Raw genomic sequence first — 22,706 nt, 5'->3', positions numbered from 1 at the left:
GCAACATTTCTCCGCATGCCTCTGGCCACGTGGTCCCTTAGAGCACGGGCATCTTTAGCTTCCGGGGCACCCGTTCCGCTTTAATGTCAACTTGACTGAACCCTAGTGGTGAGGGCTGGGATAGGCTAGGGCATTTCCGGCCTAGGGGCGGGGATTATACAATTTTCCCCACCGCCCCACCCCGCCTTAGCTGGGGGTGGGGGAGGGGCGGGAAGGAGAAGATCTCGCGCGGTTCCCGAGGTTGCGTTCCGCCCCCTAGTCGCGCGCAGGCGCGGACGAGCCGTACGCCTTCTACGTAACGGACGGTGGAGGCTACGTGAAGAGTTTCGCGGTGTGACTGAGCTGCGTGGTCCGGCTGTGTCTTAGAAGCATTGGGCAGAGGGGTGGGCAGTCTCCGCGGCGACGGCGAAGGCAGTGGCCAGGCCGAGAGGCAGGAGGGGTAGAGGTAGCGGCTGCAGGAGCGCTGGGCGGGGATTTGGCCTCCGGTACAGGTAGGGAGCTGGCCACGACGCGTTAGTCGCTGGGGCCGGGCCAGGCCGAGCGGTGTGACTCTTGAGAGTTGCTTGGCCTACCCGGTCCGGTCTCTCACACCAGCCCCTGAAGTCCGGCGTGTGGTGACACGCATCAGTCCCCGCGCGTTCTTTCCTCTCCCCGACTTTCTTAACTATCGTAATAACAAAATAAGAAACCCATTTACCCCAAGGGCCGTTTTCTGTTGGCCTGTCCGGGCCGGGGTGATTTTAACGGTTTTCGGGAACTCCCCCCCAGAGCTGTGATCGGATACCAACAAGAAGGGCAAAGCTGGAGGAAACTCGCAGTGTGCAGCAGAAAGCATGAACTGTAGCCATCAGAATGCATTAGTTCCCCCGTGGTGGAGAAAGACTAAACACGGGTGGTTACAGAAGCAACTTATGTGGCAAGTCTTGTCTGAAGGTTTCTGGCGTAAGACGTGTTTTTATCCAAATGTCTACGTAATTTCCAGAGGTCTCGTATTCGGGCAGTTGTCACAGAGGCCTAATCTCAGAGTGTGGTAGCGAGGAATGAATGATTTCCATTTCTTTGACTTTCGCTTTTAAACCCGGATTCTGTGGCTGAGAGACAACCGAGTGAGCTTGCAGAAGATAATCAAAACAGACTTGTTAGTGCTTGTGCACTGCCTCAGTCCTTTGCTGCCTGTCCCAGCAGTCCCAGTCTGATGAGTGGCCTGGCAGGGAGTTGTCCATGTGAGAAATGAGTTGACAGGTGCGGTAGAGAGACATCCCAGAGGGAAGTCCACAAATGGCTTGGGTACTTTTAACCTAAATAGCTTTGAAGGAATCCTGTTACAAGGCTGTTATCTTAAATACTTCAGTGGCATGAACGTTTGAAGTGGAAATTCAATCTGAAACGATGAGATCTGTGGCAGGTCATTGGAGCCCTGGTGGTGTAGTGGTTAAAAGCTCGGCTGCTAACCAGAAGGTTGGCAGTTCGAATCCACCAGCGGCTCCTTGGAAACCCTATTGATGCAGTTCTACTCTGTCCCATAGGATCGCTGTGAGTCAGAATCAACTCCATGGCACCAGGATTGGTAGTTTTGTTTTGGTGGCAGGCCATTAATCAAAGTAATTGTGCCAGTGCTAAAACTTTTAGTTTCTGTTTATGAAAGTTTAAGACTGAAATCTGAAAAAACTAAACCAAATGAAGTTTTTTAAATTATAAGCAACAGAGGAAAGAAGCAATGGGAACTAGTATCTATTTCTTTTGTGCCAGGCAATGTGTTAAGATTTGGCATGTCAAAACCAAAAAAAACAAATCCATTGTCACGAAGTCGATTCCGACTCATAACAATCCTGGGACAGAGTAGAGCTGCCCCATAGGGCTTTCAAGGAGTTCCTGGTGGATTTGAACTACCGACTTTTTGTTAGCAACCATAGCTCTTAACCACTGCGCCACCAGAGTTTCCAGTGACCCTATAGGACAGAATTTTAACTGCGCAATAGGGTTTCCAGGGAGCAGCTGGTAGATTCAAACTGCCGAACCTTTTGGTTAGCAGCCAAACTCTTAACCACTGTGCCATCAGGCCTCCAGACTTGGTACATTTCTCCTGTAATCCTCACTGTAACTCTATGAGGCAAGTAGTGAGTGATACACTTTTTTCTTTTCTGGCATATGAGGAACAGGGACCTTTAAGTAATTGGGTCAAGATCATAGGGCTGACATTTTTAAACCAGATCTAACTCCACCAATGTACTCTTTTTCATATTTCTTCCACTTTTGACCAAATATAAAAGCATGAGAGCTAAAAGAAAAAGCCTAGAAACTTTATAAGAGAAAGTGTAACAGCTGGTAACTTAGGGGATTGTTTACCCTTAGAACTAATAGAGGAAACCCTGGTGGTGTAGTGGTTAAGAGTTAGGGGTGCTAACCAAAAGGTCGGCAGTTCCAATCGACCAGGTTCCTTGGTACCCTACGGGGCAGTTCTACCCTGTCCTATAGGGTTGCTATCAGTTGGAATCTACTCGATGGCGAAGGGTTTGGTTTGTTAGAACTAATAGAAACTGGAAGTATCCACTATAGAGTTTAGCAGCATTCGTTATTTAATAATATGTTATTAAAGGAAACTAGGTATATTTGGAGACACATTGCAAACCTCTTTGAGGTTGGCATAGAAAAGGCAGCCAGGCTTTCCCACAAAATACAGGAAAGGATGCACCGTTAGCCTATCCCCTGTGGCATTTCTCAAAATCACTTGTGCCTTCCTAAACTTACGAACTTTGACCAATTCAAAGAATATTAACTGAGCATACATGGGCTGCAAGGTATTGGGCAGTGCCCTTTGATATTGAACTAATTCTATAAGAATTTACAGTGGTGTAAATTTAGAACATTCCCTTTCCCAGAGCACCTTGAAAGAGCATTGCATACTTCCTTTTGCCACCCTCTCACCTCCATTACTACTCAGCTCCCTGCATACTGACTTCTATCCTTACTACTTCCCTGCAGTTGCCACCAATGATTTCCATATTAACATTTGGAAATTGTTGGTCCGTATCTTTAACTTTCTGCAGCAATTGAAACTGAGCTCTGCTTCCTTCTTAGAACCTTGCTTACGTTTTCACTTCTATGATACTGCTTTGACTAGAATCTCTTCCTTTTTAGTTTCTCATTTCTTTTTTCACTCCAATTCTTCTATTATGTCTATCTCTTAGCTGTTATGATTTGTTTCAAGTTTTTTTTGCTCCTTTTTTTGTTGTTGCTTAACTTAACTCTTAGTGCTCACTGGGCAATCTTATCCACTCTCATACCATCTCTATGGCCAGCTCAGGCCTATATCCTGAACTACAGACTTAAAATTTTCACCTACTTCCTTTCCTCCCTCTGTAAAACGGGTTACAATACCTACCTTTTAGGGATGTAGAGGGAGTTAAAAGTGTAAATGTAAAATCATCTAACGTACTGCTTGAAACCCTTTCAACAGACACTAAATGGATTTATTACCCTTTCTCCAAGTTCATTCTTCCTTTATTGTTCTCAATCTCAGTTAAGAATGGTTTTGTTCAGCTATTCATCAAGCCAAAATTTGGGATCACTCCAGATCCTCCTTCCCCATATCCCTGTTGTAGGGGAAAAAACATCACAAAGTTTAGTAAAGCAAAAGGAAAGTTTTATTCCACATAGATTCAAAAAGACAAAAGTGGGAAGCAGACAAGCAAGCTGCCAGAGCTAATGTCTGCCCTAATCTGAGGAAGGTTACAGAGCTCTCAGTATAAACATCATAAAAATGGGTAGAATCATTGAAAGCTTCATCTTTTCACAAGTTGGCTAGAAGCTGTGATCTTACATTTTGAATTGCCTTTCTTAACAATAATCAGTATAGGTTTCAGTAACTGACAGGAGGGTCTTCACTGGACCAACAAATTTCTATTCACTAAATGTTAATAGAAAAAGATAAGAGTGGAAAGTATTTTCTGTTCTGTTTGATTGGCTTTATGTGAAAAGTTCCCTAAAAGTTATTTTTCTTCCGTAAAAGATAATTTCTAAGATTGTCCCATCTATTGTGTTTATCTGAGGGCCCAGTTGATGTGCCCTTGTGAGTCCTTGTGGGCCCAGCTTCTGCTGGGCCTCATTCTCTATGCTCAAGGACAGGGAATAATGATTTCACTATTATTTTCTATATCGCCCCTATATCCAACCACTTTATGCTGACAAGTATAATTCTTAGATATCTCTCAAATCTGTCTTTTTGCTCCCAATGCCACCTCCAGTTCAATCCTGTTTCATCTCTTATCTGTTTATCTCAGCCACTTCCCATTCGCCCTCCCTCAAGTACCTTTCTGCAGTTCACTCTATGTATGAGCTGTCAGGGTTGAATTACAAAACTGATGGTGTACTGCTCCTACTTAAAATGCTTCAGTTGCTTCCATTTACCCAAACTTCTTAGTAAAAAAAAAAAAACATTGCCATCGAACCTATTCCGACTCATAGCAACCCTGTAGGACAGAGTAGAACTGCCCATAGGGTTTCCAAGGAGCGCCTGGTGAATTCAAACTGCCAGCCTTTTGGTTAGCAGCTGTAGCTCTTAAGCACTGTGCCACCCGGGTTTCCCAGCTTCTTAGTATGGTATTTAAACAAGGATCATTGTGATCTGGCACCTGCTGGCCCTCCAGCTTCATTTCTTCCACTTGGATCTACAAACTCAATGCTCCATCATGTCTAAATCATAAAATTTTTGTTTTCAGGTTTCTGTGCCATTCCTCACCCTGCAGTGCCTCTCCTCGAGTGCAGGAACCATGCTTTTAATTATTTTAAAGAAATGTTTCTTTTTACTGCAAAAGTACATCATAGAAACATTACAAAATATGAAGAAAACTGAGGGCAAAATACCCATAACCCTGACCTAGGAAATAACTAGTATTTATATCTAGATGTATGTCCTAGGCCTTTTTCTTTATGTGCTTTTATGTCTAAAACAAACCTAGGTTGTAACTGTTCATTTGTAGCAATTTCTAATAGGCAAAAAGTAAATTTGTTTTTTTGGATTACTCGTAGTTTAACCAAATAGTTCAAAATTTTCACTACCCCAAGTAATACTGTAACATGTAACCTTCAAGCCAAATTCCTGTACCAGTTTGTGATTATTCAGGAATCGTTACTCATCTTGGCGTAGTATCTGTTCTGGTGATCTGCTCAGTAAAGTTCTGTTTGATTAGATATGGTAGAATCTTTTATGAAAAGCAGTGAAAGCCACAGGAGTCTTCATATTGTTCTGCAGAAATCGATTAGCCTTTGATGATGATTATATCCTTTGTAACGGAAGTTGTGTTTTAGGAAGTGATGGTGTTTTTTAGGGAGAAAGTTGAGGCAGAGGAGACCCCTTAGGATACTAAGGGGCTCTTGAGCAGGTGGTGAGACTCGAAGAAAGAAACACCAGGATTTTATGATTGATTAGATTTCAAAGGCAAAGAAAAGTGAGAAATTAGATCTCTTGTTTTTTGTTTTTTCTAACAAGTAAAACTGGAAAGATGGGATTGATACTAATATAAAAAAAAAAATACAAATAGGGAAATTCAGATGCCTGTTAAATTTGAGGTTTTTGTATGGCGGGGTCAGCAAACCACAGCTTGAGAGGTGACCTGTTTTTGTACAGCCTGCAAGCTAAGAGTGGTTTTCACATTTTTAAAGGTTTATTTAAAAACCTTAAAAAAAAAAAAAAAAAGGAGGAATATGTGATAGAGACCATATGTAGCCTAAACAAAACAAAAAAAAAAACTTCTTGCCATAAGGTCAATTCCAACTCATAGTGATCCTATAGGACAGGGTAGAACTGCCCCATAGGGTTTCCAGGGAGCAGCTGGTGGATTCAAACTACTGACCTTTTGGTTAGCAGCTGAGCTCTTAACCACTGCGCCACCAGAGCTCCATATGTGGCCTGTTGTAGTTGTTAGGTACTGTCAAGTTGATTGCAACTTATAGCGACCCTATGTAAAACAGAACAAAACTTTGCCTGGTCCTGTACCATCCTTGCAATCATTGTTAGGCTTGAGCCCATTGTTCCAGCCACTGCGTCAGTCCATCTAATTGAGGGTCTTCCTCTTTTCCACTGACCCTGTACTTTACGAAGCATGATGTCCTTCTCCAGGGACTGATCTCTCCTGATAACATGTCAAAAGTATGTAAGACGCAGTCTCACCATCCTTGCTTCTAAGCATCATTCTAGTTGTACTTCTTCCAAGACAGATTTGTTCATTCTTTTGGCAATCCGTGGTATATTCAATATTCTTCGCCAACACCACAATTCAAAGGTGTCAGTTCTTCGGTCTTCCTTATTCATTGTCCAGCTTTCACATGCATATGATGCGATTGAAAATACCATGGCTTGGGTCAGGCGCACTTAGTCTTCAAGGTGACATCTTTGCTCTTCAACACTTTAAAGAGGTCCTTTGCAGCAGATTTGTCTATTGCAGTGCGTCTTTTGATTTCTTGACTGCTGTGGCATATGGAGCCTAAAATATTTACCATTTGATCCTATACAGAAAAAGTTTGTAGGGCATCAAAATGGACATGTCTGTCAATTGATGATGTAGGGCTGGTGGTTAGATTAGAAGACACAACTAGAAATACAGCTTAAATGGATTTGATGGTTGAAGTTTAACTGTTCCTTAAGTTCCAGCTCAGATGTTCTCTCCTTTTTTGTAAGCCTGACTGTTTAGTGGAAACCCTGGTGGCGTAGTGGTTAAGTGCTATGGCTGCTAACCAAAGGGTTGGCAGTTCGAATCTGCCAGGCGTTCCTCGGAAACTCTATGAGGCAGTTCTATTCTGTCCTATAGGTTCACTATGAGTTGGAATTGACTCGACGGCACTGGGTTTGGTTTTTGGTTTTACTGTTTGGTAAAAGTGATTGCATTGTCCTCCATGTTTTCATATCACTTGGTGTATGTTTTTGTCACAGATCTGATTCCATTGTATTTGTTGGTTCAAAAACTTGTTCAGATGGTGGAATACCTAGTGTGCTTTTAGAAAGTTATGAAATGTTAATGTATTTAATTCCACCATACACACTAGGAATAATTTGTTAGCAGGAAGGTACTACTTTTAGTATGTAATAGGAAATCAAAGCCACCAGCTCACTTACGAGAAGCAGCCTGTATAGTGGTTTATAGCATGGATTCTGGAGGCAAAACTCTGGGTTCAAATCACAGCTCTGTGCCAATTGGTAGTTGTGTTACTTAGCATCTCTGTGCCTCAGTTATCTGTGAAATGGGGAGGACAACATTAATACTCTCCTCAAAGGATTGTTACGAGAATTAAATCACTTTTTGTAAAGCCTTTAGAACAGTGCCTGGCACTTAGTATTATAAGTGTTTGCTAATATGATGATGATTGATGAACACACATGTGTGTCACATTCAGTGTTAATCTAAAGATGAATGGGTTTTCTATTGTTGTTTTTACCACTAACAGATAAATCGTTGCATCTTAGTCCTCCTTTCATTATATGCCCTTCCTCATTCCTGTATAAAGCTTTTATAGGCCCTCAGTAAATGCTTACTGAATACTTAATCATGTAAATGAAAAAAAAGATTTTAGAGAACTCAACCTAAAGAAATTAAATGACTTGTTCAACATTTTACAGATAAGTAATAACAGGGCCCAGGCTAGAAGCCAGCCCTCTTGTCTCCCCCACCTCGTTCCTCTTTATACAGTGCTGCTCAGAATCAAGTAGTATTGGATAAGAGAAAATCAGGGAAGCTTTATGAATTTATGTTTTAACTATTCACAAAATCTGATGGTATATGTAGAATGACAGTCCATTTGAGAGTTCTTTTTTTTTTTTTAACTTATTTTTAAGGTGCAATGAAAGGCTTCCACACTTTCTGTGCTGTCCTTTTGGTGTTTGGGAGCTTCTCTGAAGCAAAGTTTGATGATTTTGAGGATGAGGAAGACCTCGTAGAGTATGATGATAATGACTTTGCTGAATTTGAGGATATCATAGAAGACTCTGTTACTCAGTCTCCTCAACGGGTGATAACCACCGAAGACGACGAAGAGGAGACCACGGTGGAGTTAGAAGGGCAGGACGAAAACCAAGAAGAAGATTTTGAAGATGCAGACACCCAGGTGGGGTTCTCTTATTTTCCTGGGAAGTTAGAAAGATTGAAAAATTTGTAACTAGCTCTTTTCCCAGACATTAAAAGTAAGACACAGGTCTAAGAGACCTTTACTTCCTGAAAACATTATTTTTGTTCGGTAGGTGGAGCTCTGTTAAATGTTTTGTGGTATGTTCCTACCTTTTACATTGATCGCATAATGAACTGGATTTTTCTTCTCTCTCTCAAGACTGTGGGTTGGGGAGGGGCTGGAGAATAGATACTGTGCGTGAGTGGGAACTTTATCATTAAGAACTCTGGGTTCAAAAGCACGGGGAGTTACCCTTCCTTTAAAAACATGTAAAGCTCTGTGTTTTGTACTTGCTGGTTGTATGTTCTGTTTTCCTCCACAAATGTTACCTACAAAAATGAGGCCGGACTGCTGGCAGCATTTGTAGAAGAAAACAGATTGTGCCTCATTTTTGTAGGAGGGAGATACCGAGAGTGAGCCTTATGATGATGAAGAATTTGAAGGTTATGAAGACAAGCCAGATACTTCTTCTAGCAAAAATAAAGACCCAATAACAATTGTTGATGTAGGTATACAGGATTGTGAATTCCAAGCTAACCAACAAAATATCTTGTTCTCATTTGTCTCAGACATATAATTAGCAATATATACTAATGTTGATGTAATGACAGTGGGAGCTGGGAAAGAGCTTGACATCAAGTCTTCTGATAAACTCTACCCCTGAAGAAGCAAGTCCTAGTTTTAACTCTAGCCCTTCTAGTTTTATTTTTCTAGGAATGAGTGAAATGATATATTTTGGGGTGGAACTCTGAACGAAGTTTAATATAACCAGCTCTCCAGCTTTTCATCCATCTGATTGTCCATACATTTCCTTAAAGAATCTTTTTATATAGCTAACCTAGAAAACCAAAATGGGCATATTATCTAAAGTTCCCATGGCTGTTTATAGGTTTTCTCATTCTCCTTCATCCCGTGCATTAGCTCCCATCCTTCAGCTGCAGCCAACTTTAAATGGAATGATTGTGCTTCTTTAGGTTCCTGCACACCTCCAGAACAGCTGGGAAAGTTATTATCTAGAAATTTTGATGGTAACTGGTCTGCTCGCCTACATCATGAATTATATCATTGGGAAGAACAAAAACAGTCGCCTTGCCCAGGCCTGGTTTAACACCCATAGAGAGCTTTTGGAGAGCAACTTTACCCTAGTAGGTAAGTTAGGCCAATATAAGTCCAGTTGCCTACTTGGAAACAGTCTGGTAAGAACACTTTTCTTCCTTCAGTATAAGCATCTAACTGCTTTTATGGATTGCTGAAGAGGATTTTTTTTTTTTTTTTCCTCCTAAGGATCCCATTTTTGTTATGTTTTATATACTGAACTAATTATATTAGATAATTTCTTGATATTTCATTAATCAACAACATAACTGCTAAACAGCTTCTGATTACAATGAGACAATCAGTGTCATCGAAACAAGTTAATAAAATTCTGGCCAAAAGCAAGGAATTTTGACATTTTAATTAGCTTGATAAATGCTTTCAATTCATCTTTTAGAAATATTGGAAATCTCTAAAAGTTCCTTCAGGTTCTGGGCACTTTAGTTTCAGATCCACTTATGCAGGTAGTCACTGAAATATTGACGGGACTCCTGTAGTTGTGTAGTGTAGGCAGTGAGGTGAACTCACCTCTCATTCACTTCTTTTTGGCTTTTCACAATTTATTTCTCTTCTGGTAAGCAAATCTTGTCTGCTTAGCTCTTTAGGTATGATCTTTTTAGGTACTTTGCATACATTGTTTCTTATTTAATGTTTGCAGTAATGCTGTGAGTTGGCTATAGTTTGCATTCTCCGAAGGAGAAAGTTAAGATGTAGAAAAGTTGAAACTCGCCTAAAGTCCTATAGATAGTAAATTGCAACCATGTTATTAGAACCTAATCTACCTTTCTCTCAAGTCCATGCTCTTTTCCATTGCACCACAGTATTTCAGAGTACTTTCTGGCTTGGAAATTAAAGAAAAATAAGTAGCCTTTGGCTGCTTCCACTTCTCATGAGTTTTCATTTGGTACATCACTTGCTTTACCTTGTGAGGTTGAACAATCTCTTTTGTACGCTAACTGAATCAAATGAAAAGAGGAAATGATCAGAATATGAGCTTTTTCTGGATCTAAAATACAACTCTAAATACCACTGGTAAAGAGTTATTATTTTGCTGTTAGAGAAGTGGTTCAAGTGTAAAAGATAAACATTGCAACTTGGTTAAAGTTAACTCACAGGTGCCTCAGTGGGGGAGTATTGAATAGTTTGTATTGATGGCACGCTAGCTCACTTTATTCGTGTATTATTGTCTTGAATTCTTCTCTTGCTTTGTTTGTGTTTTCCTTGATTTTGGCAATGTTTTCATTGGTTCTGTCTGTGTTTTCCATGATTTTGTTTATTTTTTCCTTGGTTTTGTCTGTGTTTTCTTTGACCTCTTTCCTGATCTCTTGAAGAGCCCTAAATATTAGTCTTCTGAATTCCCTATCAGGTAGTCCCACTGCCTTTTCTTCTGCCAGAAGGTCATCTGATTCTTTATTTTGGTCACTTGCTGGAGCCATCTTGTCCTGCTTTTTGATATGTTTTGATGTTGTCTGCTGTTATTTTCTTTATTTTTTGATTAAATGTTCATTTGTTTTCTCCTGCTTTTTTGTTTTGTTTTGATATGTCAGGGTGGGTGAGCCAGGTGTGCTTTGTTGCTAGCTCGTCTGTAGGCACAGCAGCTCTTACCACCTTGTCCAGTGGGCAGGGCAGCTGCAGGCAGGGTGAGCCTACTTCGCTGTGTACTGGTTGGCAAGGTGGCTTGAGGGTAGACTGGTTGGGCACTGTCTGCTTCCTGATTTTGGTCTAGTGGCGTGGGAGCATTCATAGCCCCTCGCCAGATAGGCAGGGGTGTTGGACAGGTGGTAGTACGGGCTCACTTCCCACCATTCAGCAGCTGGTCAAGTGGCAGGAAAGGAGGGGGCAGCGTAGCTCCAGTGCAGCAGTGGGCCTGAACACAGGGGATGCTTCATCCATGGCGGCATGGCGGGGACTGGTGGGAAGGGTGGATGGCATACAGGGATAGGTGGGGGGGGAGGGAAGAAAGAAAAAAGAAGATGGTGCCCTGGGAGCCAGTGAGTGGGGTTGCTGTGGACCTAGGGTGTCATCGGGCCTATGGCTCTCTAGCTAAGGTGGCACTGTGTGGCCTGGTGGGAAGGGCTGGAAGGTAGTGTATGAGGCAAGGTGAGAGGAAGAAAAGAAGAAAATAAAAAGATGGTGTGTTGGGAGCCGGCCATAGGGGTGGGGAGGACTCGGGGCAGCAATGGGCTGGTGGCTGTCCAGCTGGGTGGTGCAGTGTGGCCTGTCAGGAAGGAGGGTGGAGATGGTGTACGGGACTAAGTGGAAGGGAGAAGGAAAAGGAAGAAAGGGGAAAAAGCAAAAAAAATGGCACTGTGGAAGCTGGCTGTTGGGGGTGGGGCATACCCAGGGTTGCAGCAGGCCGGTGGTTATTTAGCTAAGCAACATGGCATGGCCCGTCGGGAAGGGGTGGAGGTGGCATACGAGGTAGAAGGGTGAGAGGTGGGAAAACCTGTTTCTGTGGTTACCGGGTGCTCTATCTACTGTTGGGAGCTCTGTGAAGTTGCCTTCCTGTACTCCATGTCCAGGGTCCTTGGTGGCTATGCCATGTTTAGTTGTCAGAGGACCACCACTCCATATCTCTTCTTGTTCCCTATCAGTTTCTTCTTCCATTTTGATGTTTGATTTAGTTCTTTATCCCTTCATTTGATGCGTAAGATTCCTGGACTGACGTTTGTATCTGTTTTACTCATTTTTTCAGGTCTTTCTGCAGAGGGTCAGTATGGTGCATCTATGTCACCATGTTGGCTGTGCCTCTCTCTAGTTCACTTTTGATAGAGACATAAAATGATTTTGCCTCATTTTGTGTCTACTCTGAAAAATTTATACTCTGAGCTGATCATTGTAAAATTAACAAGAATATAGAAGTAATGTTAGAGAGTCTGTAATTTTTTTTATGGAGATACTAATAAAGAGTTTTAAAAAAGTAAAAGAAAAGATGCCCATCTATTTTAATCCTTGTCCCAAGGTTAGCTCTATAAGATAGCAATAGTATCGCTGCTTTACAGGTATGATCATTTTGGGGTCAGGGTGAGGGGGGTGGTGATTCAGGCCCTAACATTTTCAGTGAACCACTTTAAGTGATTTACCCCTAGGGGATGATGGAACTAACAAAGAAGCCACAAGCACAGGAAAGCTGAACCAGGAGAACGAGCACATCTACAACCTCTGGTGTTCTGGCCGAGTGTGCTGCGAGGGGATGCTTATCCAGCTGAGGGTAAGTAGGGAAGTTCTGGTACAATATATAAATTGTCTTTAATTTTTTTCCAGCTCTAATTCCTAACCTAAATTCAGTGTCATTTCTTCAAGTCTGACGTAAAATTGAGGTCTAAAAGTCATCTTCCCACCAACAAATGTGTTGTCTATTTGATGAAGCTTTTGATTCCCCCTCCAAAGACCATTTCTTTATAGGAGGCAGAAGTTGCAACTTACTTCTCTTGTTTTTTCAGTTCCTCAAGAGACAAGACTTACTGAATGTCCTGGCTCGGATGATGAGGCCAGTTAGTGATCAGGTGGTATGTATTCTTCACCTCTGGTTTTCCGAGGACAGGTTGGATTCTTAGATTTTTAGAGTTTACTCCGTTTCTGCCTGGATTTTATTTGGAATTTCTGGCAACTTACGTCTCTTGCCAAAAAATGGTCCCTTCTCTACTTGGACAGATCATTTTGTTCCACTTAGTGTGCAGTCACGGGGATAGAGGAAGGAAGCACATATGAACATTTACCTTCTTCCATGTACTGATAATTAGTCGAACCAAGCATTTTAAATAATTAATATGATAAATAGGACCATGTTTTATCATATTGATTCTTTAGGCTTATAACTTTATCTCTCTGACCTAGTGTAGAGTGCTAATGACTGTTTACTTGCCCAATTTAGATCTTGCCTGGTTTTTGAATTTGAGTACTCCTGTGGAAACCCTGGTGGCATAGTCGTTAAGTGCCACGGCTGTTAACCAAAAGGTTGGCAGTTTGAATCTACCAGGCGCACCTTGGAAACTCTATGGGGCAGCTCTACTCTGTCCTGTAGGGTCGCTATGAGTCGGAATCAACTAGATGGCAACAGGTTATGTGAACCTATTTTAGTATTCTATTACTGCATGACAAATTACCACAAACTAGTAGCCAGGCTGAAATCAAGGTGTTGGCTGGACTAGTGTTTTTCCCTGGAGCTTGGGGTCCTCTTCTCAAGGTCATTCAAGTTGTTGCCAAAATTCAGCTCCTTGTGGTTGTAGGTCCCCGATTTCTTGCTAGCTGTCATCTGGGAACCATTCTCAGCTCCTAAAGGGAACCCTTAGATCCTTACCACACAGCCCCCTGCATAGGCCCTCTCGCCCTTCATATCACTTCAGGTAGGACTCAGTCCCTTTAAGAGTTCACTTGATTAGGTCAGGCCTACCCAGGATTCTGTCCCTTTTGATTAACTGCCGTATGATGCAACATAATCTGGGAGTGATATCCCATTATTCACAAATTGTGCTCACACTAAAGGGGAGGATGTGTACACCAGGAATCTCGGGGGGCTATCTTAGAATATTTCTGCCTACCACAGAACCTAACAGGTAGGGTTTTTTTGTTTGTTGTTAAAGCAAGTAAAAGTAACCATGAATGATGAAGACATGGATACCTATGTGTTTGCTGTTGGCACCCGGAAAGCCTTGGTGCGACTACAGAAGGAAATGCAGGATCTGGTATGTGAGGTTGTTCCGACTCAAATTTATGTAGAAACTGTGCCTCTTTATTATGTAGATGTTCAGCTTTGTAGCATAGCATAATTGTATTACTGGAACATCATTAAGCACCAATAGGCCAGTACATATCCTGAGTTAAAAAAAAAGTCTGTGCCTAATAAAATGTCATGTCTTACTTTCAATTACTTCCTCCCCTAGAGTGAGTTTTGTAGTGATAAACCTAAGTCTGGAGCAAAGTATGGACTACCGGACTCCTTGGCCATCCTGTCAGAGATGGGAGAAGTCACAGAGGGAATGATGGATACAAAGGTAAATGCAATAGGAGACATACATTTGTAGACCCTGGCGTTAAGGGCACCCTCCCTAAAAGTCACATTGTACAGTTCCTTCATTTTATAACAGTATATCACTTATGTATTCCTTTCTCACACAAATATTAAAATGTCTTCTTTAAGTAATAGATTAACTTGTCAGAAAGACAATTTGATTAGTCAAAAAGTTCTTCTCTCCAAATCCAGAGCAATTGTTCCTGGGATTGCCAATGGCTTTCAGGCTTTTTGAAAAAGGAATTCAAGTTTAATCCTTTTCACCATGTCCTTTAGTCCACTTTTTTTGGGCTTCAGTTGGTGTGGGAGAAGAAGGAGGTATAGAGAGTCCTTTCTTTCTATTGGTCGTGTAACAGTAACAATACATCTTAATATAAAAATATAGGGTCGCTCAAATATAGTTCTAAATAAGTTCAGAAGGATCTGTGTTTCTAAAGGCTCTCCCAAAATTATTTAAAAAATTTTTAATACAGTTTATTTTCTTTGTTGTTTTTGTTGAGAATATACACAGCAGAGCATACACCAATTCAGCAGTTTCTACATGTACACTCCAGTGACACTGATTACGTTCTTCGAGTTGTGCAGCCATTTTCACCCTCCTTTTCTTAGTTGTTTTCCCTCATTAACATAAGCTCCCTGCCTCCTAAGATTCCTAACTACTTGTTGGATTTGCTGTTGTGAGTTTGATTCCACACAGATCTTGAAAGAACACAATACTCAACAAGGCAGACATTCTTTACTAGTTGAGTTAAACCATTGTTTGGTTTTAAGAAAACTTTAGGGGATAGTTTTGCTTTAAGATCTAAAGATTATCTCAGGGCAGTAGTTTCAGGGGTTCCTCCAGCCTCTATGGCTCCAGAAAGTCAGAATCTTTGATCAAAAATGTTCAGTAGTAATGGTAGCCAGGCACCATGCAGTTTTCTTAAAAAAGAAGTAGCCCATTTTAAAGGAGGCAGTCGTTCATGGAGGCAATTAGCCACACATTCCATGTCCTCCTCATATTCCTGATATTTTAGATTTTTATCATCATATTTTCAATCTTTATTTTGAGACAAATTTTCACCTGTTATAACAAGAAGAAACGTAATCATTGGTGTGACCAGAGAAGGGTGCTAGTTTCATTTTAGAGAGGTTCCTTATTTAAATTTAACTAAAGAAAAGAAAAACTCTGACCTCAATGACATTGTGAAAAAGTAAGGAGGATTGAAGGGTGAATATGGAAAAAAGAAAATGTGCCAAACCCCACTTTAAAAAAATAATTTTCTTTTTTTTTCCAGATGGTTCACTTTCTTACACACTATGCTGACAAGATTGAATCCGTTCATTTTTCAGACCAGTTCTCTGGTCCAAAAATTATGCAAGAGTACGTATGAGATGAAAATGTTGAAATTAACTTTCCTTACTAGTTTTCTATGTTGAAAAACCTGCAGAGTGCTTCTGCAATTTCACTTACCAAATAAGTGAGGGAATTGGTGACAGGCATCCAAGTTTTTCTTTGCTTTGACTGCATGCATTATGCAAGGTTATTGAAGACTTATAGGAGGCAAACAAACGAACCTACCCCAGTTTGCCTGTGTCCCTGCATGTACACGCTGTCCATTCAGTAAGGTGAATAAGAATGGCTGATACCAGGAAAGTTCAGTTGCTTATCTCTTTTTCCTTAGTAGTCTAGATTCTTTTTTTTTTTTTCCCCAACTTATGTTACTAATCTATGATACTCGTGTTTGATTCATGGCAAATCTATGTTTTATAATTCATGGCCTTTTCTGGCTTCCTTCTATGAATAGTTGATTGACTGTATCTTTTCCTAACATATTGTTAGAAGCCTGCAATGTCCATAGAGTTTCTGGCTTTCTCTTAATACTGTTCAAGAGTACATATTGAGGGTTTGGATTTGTTCTTTAAATTCTTGGGCAAGCACAATTACTTAAAATTTACCCGTGATGCAGAATTGGTCCTGACCTAAATTTTTGCTTAGAGACTGCCCTCTTCTAGGCTGTGGAGTTGAGTACAATTAAAAGCCAATCTGGATGTTAGTTCCGTGTCAGGTTTACTCAGGTCCCTTTGCCGCTAGGTAGTACTGAATCATCCTTGCCTTAGCTCAGCTCATTAGCAACTCTGGGGGCAAAGTATCACATTGTGGCATTTCTCAAGCCTTTTGTGTATAGGGTTAGGGAGGGCCGGATAGTCAGAGATTACAAAGGGGTATTTGGTGACAATTAGAACTAAATTACATTATTTCGCGTAGAGTAACCCTAAATTTATTCTGAATCTAAGAAATAAGATGCTCCTTTATAGAAAGATAGCCTAGGAGTTGGAAATAAAACAGTACCTATCAAAACAAGTAAAGCCATTATTTAAAATATGGGCCCCTTAAATAAAGGCTTATTTTTGGCTCCCCAGGTGAGATGGACTATATCCTTCTTTGAGGGCATCACTAGAAGTTTTAGGTATAGGGTAAAAATCACTTGGAAAAATGTGTTGCAGAAGAAATGCATGCATCAGGTAGATGGTTGGACCAGATGACTTGTAAAGTTCTCCTGGGTTCTAAGATTGTATCTGAGCTTGGGAATGTCAGGCTCAATGCTATGCTGATTATTTGCAGGTATCTGTCTGTTCATCTGAGTGAACTGGGTGACAAGTGCGTGGAAAATACCTTTCTTGCGTTCTTTCTAAAAAAAACTTTTTTTTTTTGCCAGGGAAGGTCAGCCTTTAAAGCTGCCTGACACTAAGAGAACACTATTGTTTACATTTAATGGTAAGTGTTCTGGGTTGTGCCTGGGTTCTTAGTTTTCTGTGTGATGATCTTGAGGAGAGTATTGTTCCCTCTCTAAATAGTAGGTATAAAACTACGTTAAAACTGACCCCATGCCTGTTCGTTGATTTCTGGGTTTCTCTAGGAAGAGAACCTTCTATATTTTTAAATTTCTAATTCCTGCTGCATTTTAACTGCCTACGGAGTTTGGAGAAAGGAAGCTATTGATATTTTTAAAAAAGAAAAAATTGGGTGACCCAGAAGTATTAATGCTGCTATTAACTCAATAGAAAAATGGCTTTGTTTTCCAGTGCCTGGCTCAGGTAACACCTACCCAAAGGATATGGAGGCTTTGCTACCCCTGATGAACATGGTGATTTATTCTATCGATAAAGCCAAAAAGTTCCGACTCAACAGAGAAGTAAGAGGGAAGCCTTTATTATAAGTTGGCACCTTTCGTTGTTGTTGGGTTTTTTTTCCCTCCGGGGGTCGGCTATCAGTGATTTCAGTGATTGATTGCAAAGACCTAGTTGACTTGAAAATGCCGAATATTTGGAAGTAGTTGTACAAAAGAATACAAAATGGAATTTTGTGTCTGTTGGCTATAAATGAATTTCTTACAAAACGCTTTGTTTCTTGGGCAAAGGGCAAACAAAAAGCAGATAAGAACCGTGCCCGAGTAGAAGAGAACTTCTTGAAGCTGACTCATGTGCAAAGACAGGAAGCTGCACAGTCTCGGCGTGAGGAGAAGAAAAGAGCAGAGAAGGAGCGAATTATGAATGAGGAAGATCCTGAGAAACAGCGCAGGCTGGAGGTGAGACAAACTTCCCTTATCACTGGGGTGAAATTAAGGAGATTTGTAAAGATTCCTGTTTGTGCAGTATTAGCTGGTAAGGTAATTCTGTGTAGGAATGTACGCAAGCCATTTCTTAGCACTTAGGATGTTTTGTCAGTTGTTATCACTTTAAAGAATAAAGAATCCTCCTGTTGACTCCATATTGGATTGAGTCTGAGCCTGGAGAGTGATACGAATTATCCTGTTCCCCCAACACAGTCCCATTTTGAAAGTTCCACTGTCTCGTTTCAAGCCAAATACTTACCGAGGTAGAAGGAAATTAGGAATTTTGATATAGAGGCCAGCACATGTGTACCGTGGCCCAAATAAACTTGATATAAAGTTTAAAATTTGACTATTAGAGAATTCTAAATTTTTGTGTTACTTTTCTGTTTGTATTTTTGTTTTCCATTTTTACATAACTGTTAGGTGCCATCGTTGGTTCGGACTCAAAATGACTGTGTATGTACAACAATGAAAAATGTAAAAGCTTTTTTAGACTGTTGTATATTTCAAACATCAGTTTCTTCTGATATTTTTGTGAAATTATATACTATCATCCAGCTCTAAATTTTTAACCCTTGTAAGTGCTGATCAAAAAAGAGAAGGAGAACAAAGTTCTGGGAGATTTGAATTTTAATGAGAATAATCGTGAGAATTGAAGAAAGTTCTTAGGTGTGGAGGGGGCATGCTGCCAAGGAAAAATGAGGGGCCGTGTGGTAGAGTCATTATGCTGTTTAGTGAAGTCCCCGGGGTACTGTAGACCTGTTCACATCTTACCCCTTTCTCATTTTTTTTTTTGATTTGGTTTGGTTTAGCTGATGTTCTCCTGAAAATATAGCTCTGTGTTTATGCAATCGTCTTTATAAATAAAAATGGTTTTTTAATGTATAAATGTGAGGAAGCTACATAGGAATCATTAATACATATTGGTCTTTATCTATGAAAAGAGTTCTCCAGTTCTTTCGAAGGTTTGAAACCTCAATAGATTTAAAGAAAAGGGAGGCCCAGACTTAACCTGAGTCAGACTGTAAGCTTCTTGTGGATATAAACCATGTATTTTTTTTTTTTTTTAGAACCCCCACTTTATGGTATCTAGGCCTGAGAACCTTGTGAGAAGATCCGGTGAACTAAATGGGAAAAGGGGTGGGGGGGAGGGGGGAGGAAAATTATAGTCAATTTATGACTTCAATGGTCTGTTCACACAAATGATCTGGACCTTCCTGCCACTGTTAATGTAGCTGTTGATATATATACTGTTGCTGCTTGCTTACTACTGAGCCCCACAGGAAGCAGCAGCATTGCCATAGGAGGTAGGTTCACTCTTGCCTCCGTGAATCCAAATTCAGAATGCATTTTCCATAAAAGTGGTGTTAACACCCCTGAGGGAGCAGGAGAGCAGTGGGATCCAGACCCCAAGTTCTCATAAAAAGACGAGACTTAATGGTCAGACTTGGACTAGAAGGACCCCGGAGGCCACGGTCCCCAGTCCTTCTGTTAGCCCAAGACTGGAATCATTCCCAAAGCTAAGTCTTCAGACAGGGATTGGATTGCAATATAGGATGGAAAAGATACTGGTGAAGAACGAGCTTCTTGGATCAAGTAGACACATGAGACTATTGGCATCTCCCTTCTGGAGGGGAGATGAGAGGGCAGAGGGGGCCAAAAGCTACCCGAATGGACATGAGGAGAGAGAGTAGAGGGAAGGACTGTGCTATCTTATTAGGGGGAGAGCAATTAGGAGTGTATAGTAAGGTGAATGTAAATTTTTATATGAGAGAGTGACCTGGTTTGTAAACTTGCACTTAAAGTACAATGAAAATTAATTAAAAAAAAAAAAGTGGTGTTAACAATGGTGGTTCAGTTCTTCAGGCTACTTATACAGTAGCACAGCTATAGATGGATAAATGTCCAGGTTTACAGTACTATATAGTTGCATGGGTTTTGTCATTTAGTATAGGAACTTAATCACAGTTCCAAAACCAAAAAAACCAAACCCATTGCAGTCGAGTCGATTCCAACTCATAGCGACTCTATAGAACAGAGGAGAGCTGCCCCATATGGTTTGCAAGGAGCACCTGGTGGATTTGAACTGTCATCCTTTTGGTTAGCAGCTGTAGCTCTTAACCACTACGCCACCAGGGTTTCCTAATCACAGTTAGTAGTTTCCAAACCACCAATACACAAATCATCCTTTGAAATACAATTTGTTATGTCGAAAACTATACATGCATGTATGCGCATGCTCTGCTTCCCTTTTTCCTTATATTTCCTCTATTCTGTAGCAGTTGAGATATTTCTGAGAAAATTCCTACCCCAAGCTCCTAAAAAAATGAAGTTAGAGCTGAAACAAACTTTATAATCAAATGTGACCACTGTCAACCAAGAGTGAAGTCATACTTTGGTGTCTCAGGCTGCCTCATACTGGTAATAATAATAACCAGTGACTTTTGCTATGAAGTAACACACTTGAAGCTTCTTCCTCTCCTTCTGTGTAACCTCCTACTTCCTTATTAAAAATATAACAATTCCCATATCAGCATTATGAATGAAAGTTCTTATGTATATGTATAACGTCTATGCTAATAAGGGGTTTACAGTTAATAACCTGCACCCCAGTGACACAGTGGTTAAGAGTTCGGCTGCCATCCAAAAGGTTGGCAGTTCAAATCCACCAGCTGTTCCTTGGAAACACTGTGGGGTAGTTCTACTCTGTCCTTTAGCTATAGGTCAGAATTGACTCGACAGCAGCAGGTTTGGTTTTGATCAAACAAGATTCTTATGGTTTTCTGAACTGAAGTATAATCCTTGGCAGATGTATATAAATGTTATGATGAAAGCTGGGCTTTCCTGGGTATAGAAAAAATCAAACCAGGATAACAAAACCTAGTTAAACGTTATGGTCAGTTTCTAAAGTGAAGCTTTAGTTACCTTTGCTTCATTTCAACTTAGTTTTCATTCACCAATTTCTTTATTACTATCTTCTGAAATACTATTTATGGTACAAGACAAAGGTTTCGAATAATAGGGAATACTATGGTTGGTTTTTTCTTAACATGTGCTTAGAGCTTAATTTTGATTCTCTCTCTCTCTCTAGGAAGCTGCTCTGAGGCGTGAGCAAAAGAAGTTGGAGAAGAAGCAAATGAAAATGAAACAAATCAAAGTGAAAGCCATGTAAAGTTACCCCAGAGAGCTGAGTCCTGGTGCCACTTATAAGCTCTGAACTCACAGGAAACATAAAAAATACCAATCATTTCTCATCGTAAAGTTTAAATACTCCCAGTGACTGAGCAAACCTCATCTCAACCTCTGTTCTGATTTGGTTTGGAGTATTGCAGAAGTTGTAGGTACATTGGAAGGGCTCTGTGGCCATAATTTTCTTTCAGAAAATCAAACTATTTTGATCATTTCATAAAAGGAATGATACATGAAATCTGTATAGTTTTAAAATATTTTTAAAATTATAACATGAATCATCAGTGCTTTTAGTGCTTTGATGTTTGAAGAAATATCATGAAATTTATAGGTAATTAAGTCGTTGCTTTTTGTTTAAACTAAGCAATTTAAATGGCTATGAAGACTGGCTCTTAAACCAACATTCCACAAATAACTATTGAAATTGCACAATAAACATTGCTTGGTGTTTTCTTCTGTGTCTTGCATTAAACTTGTGAAATAAGTAAAAATTAGAACACTATATGTGGTATTGAAATTTCAGGGACTCAAACCATAATGTAGTTCAGAATATGTTTTATAGGTGGGCGGTGCTAATGCCAGTATTATAGGATATCTGTAGGTTTTAGGATACTTACATAAACATGGAAAATACTAGGGATAGATAGTACAAGAGCAGTTTTCTCCTTACCTGATATCATGAGCTAATGACCATGTGAATGCTGTATTTTAAGTGGTTGTATGCTTCTTTTTCTTGAATAACAAATGCATGCAAAACTGCTTTGCCTAGATCAGATCTGTGGTCTATGTGGAGTCTTTCAAGTGTTCTTGGTTGCTGCAATCTATTGGATGTTCGTGGAGAAGCTTGATTCTCTGAGTTACAGCTGTATATCTTTGCTTCTCCGTCTGCTTTTCTCTCTTCCACAGTTGAGGCTGGGTATATTTCTTCAGAGAAATAGCCATGTATATGCATAAATATACTTTAAAAACTTGGCTTTCCTAAACTATTGAGAGTTCTTTCTGCCTCTTGAGGACCGAACTCTGGGAAAGAGGCCCATCTGTCTGCACGAGCATTTAGCTTGTTCAGATCTCTGCATTTTATAAATGCTTCCTACTAAGAAAGCATTTTTTAAGTTACTGCTTGTAACCAGGTAATTTTTGCTGGGAATGGGAAAGGGCTGGGTTTTTTGGTGGGGGTCGGGTGGGTGGGTATTTCCTTGTTGATGCTTTATGCGAGGGTCTGTCCTGAGGCAATAACAATAAGTGGCTGTGAAAACAGCATGTGCTGCTGCTGCCTTTGTGACTGCATGGAAACTTTTCACATGGACGTTTCTCTAGATTGATGCAGAAATGTAAACTGGGGGATTTGAATATAATATTTTTTAAAAGTTCGTGAAATTAAGTTATTAAAATAACAAAAAAGTAACAAGATTTAATTCAATGCTATATAATCCTAGAATTAGCCTTGTTTACACACCTTTAAAATATATTTTAGAAGTCAAAGTTGACATGTGTAGCTATCTTTTGATTAATAAAAGCTTTCTTAAAGTCCCATACCTTTGGACCATGGCAGCTAATTTTGTAATTCAAGCATTCATATGAACTACCTATGGATATACATTAAACTAATTAACAAAATCTCAGAGTGCCGCCTTTACTTTTCTGGGGTTCTCCTGCAA

General features: G+C 40.3%; 1 protein-coding gene across 1 annotated transcript; it reads left to right on the top strand.

Annotated features, from left to right (window-relative positions):
- The first annotated feature begins 284 nt into the window (after positions 1-284).
- CCDC47 (coiled-coil domain containing 47) lies at positions 285-21,500 on the top strand. Its single transcript, XM_049860303.1, has 13 exons — positions 285-491; positions 7,829-8,097; positions 8,555-8,662; positions 9,132-9,306; positions 12,342-12,463; positions 12,696-12,761; positions 13,836-13,937; positions 14,136-14,246; positions 15,541-15,626; positions 16,963-17,021; positions 17,330-17,439; positions 17,665-17,832; positions 20,951-21,500. Exons 2-13 carry the CDS (start codon positions 7,834-7,836, stop codon positions 21,029-21,031), a joined length of 1,452 nt encoding a protein of 483 aa, XP_049716260.1. The 5' UTR covers positions 285-491; positions 7,829-7,833; the 3' UTR covers positions 21,032-21,500.
- The last annotated feature ends 1,206 nt before the right edge of the window (positions 21,501-22,706 follow it).

Source organism: Elephas maximus, chromosome 19 (assembly GCF_024166365.1).
Source record: "Elephas maximus indicus isolate mEleMax1 chromosome 19, mEleMax1 primary haplotype, whole genome shotgun sequence".
In the NCBI taxonomy this organism is placed as follows: domain Eukaryota; kingdom Metazoa; phylum Chordata; class Mammalia; order Proboscidea; family Elephantidae; genus Elephas; species Elephas maximus.
The sequence above is the reverse complement of the archived record's forward strand: the minus strand, read 5'-3'. Positions and strand labels throughout refer to the sequence as shown.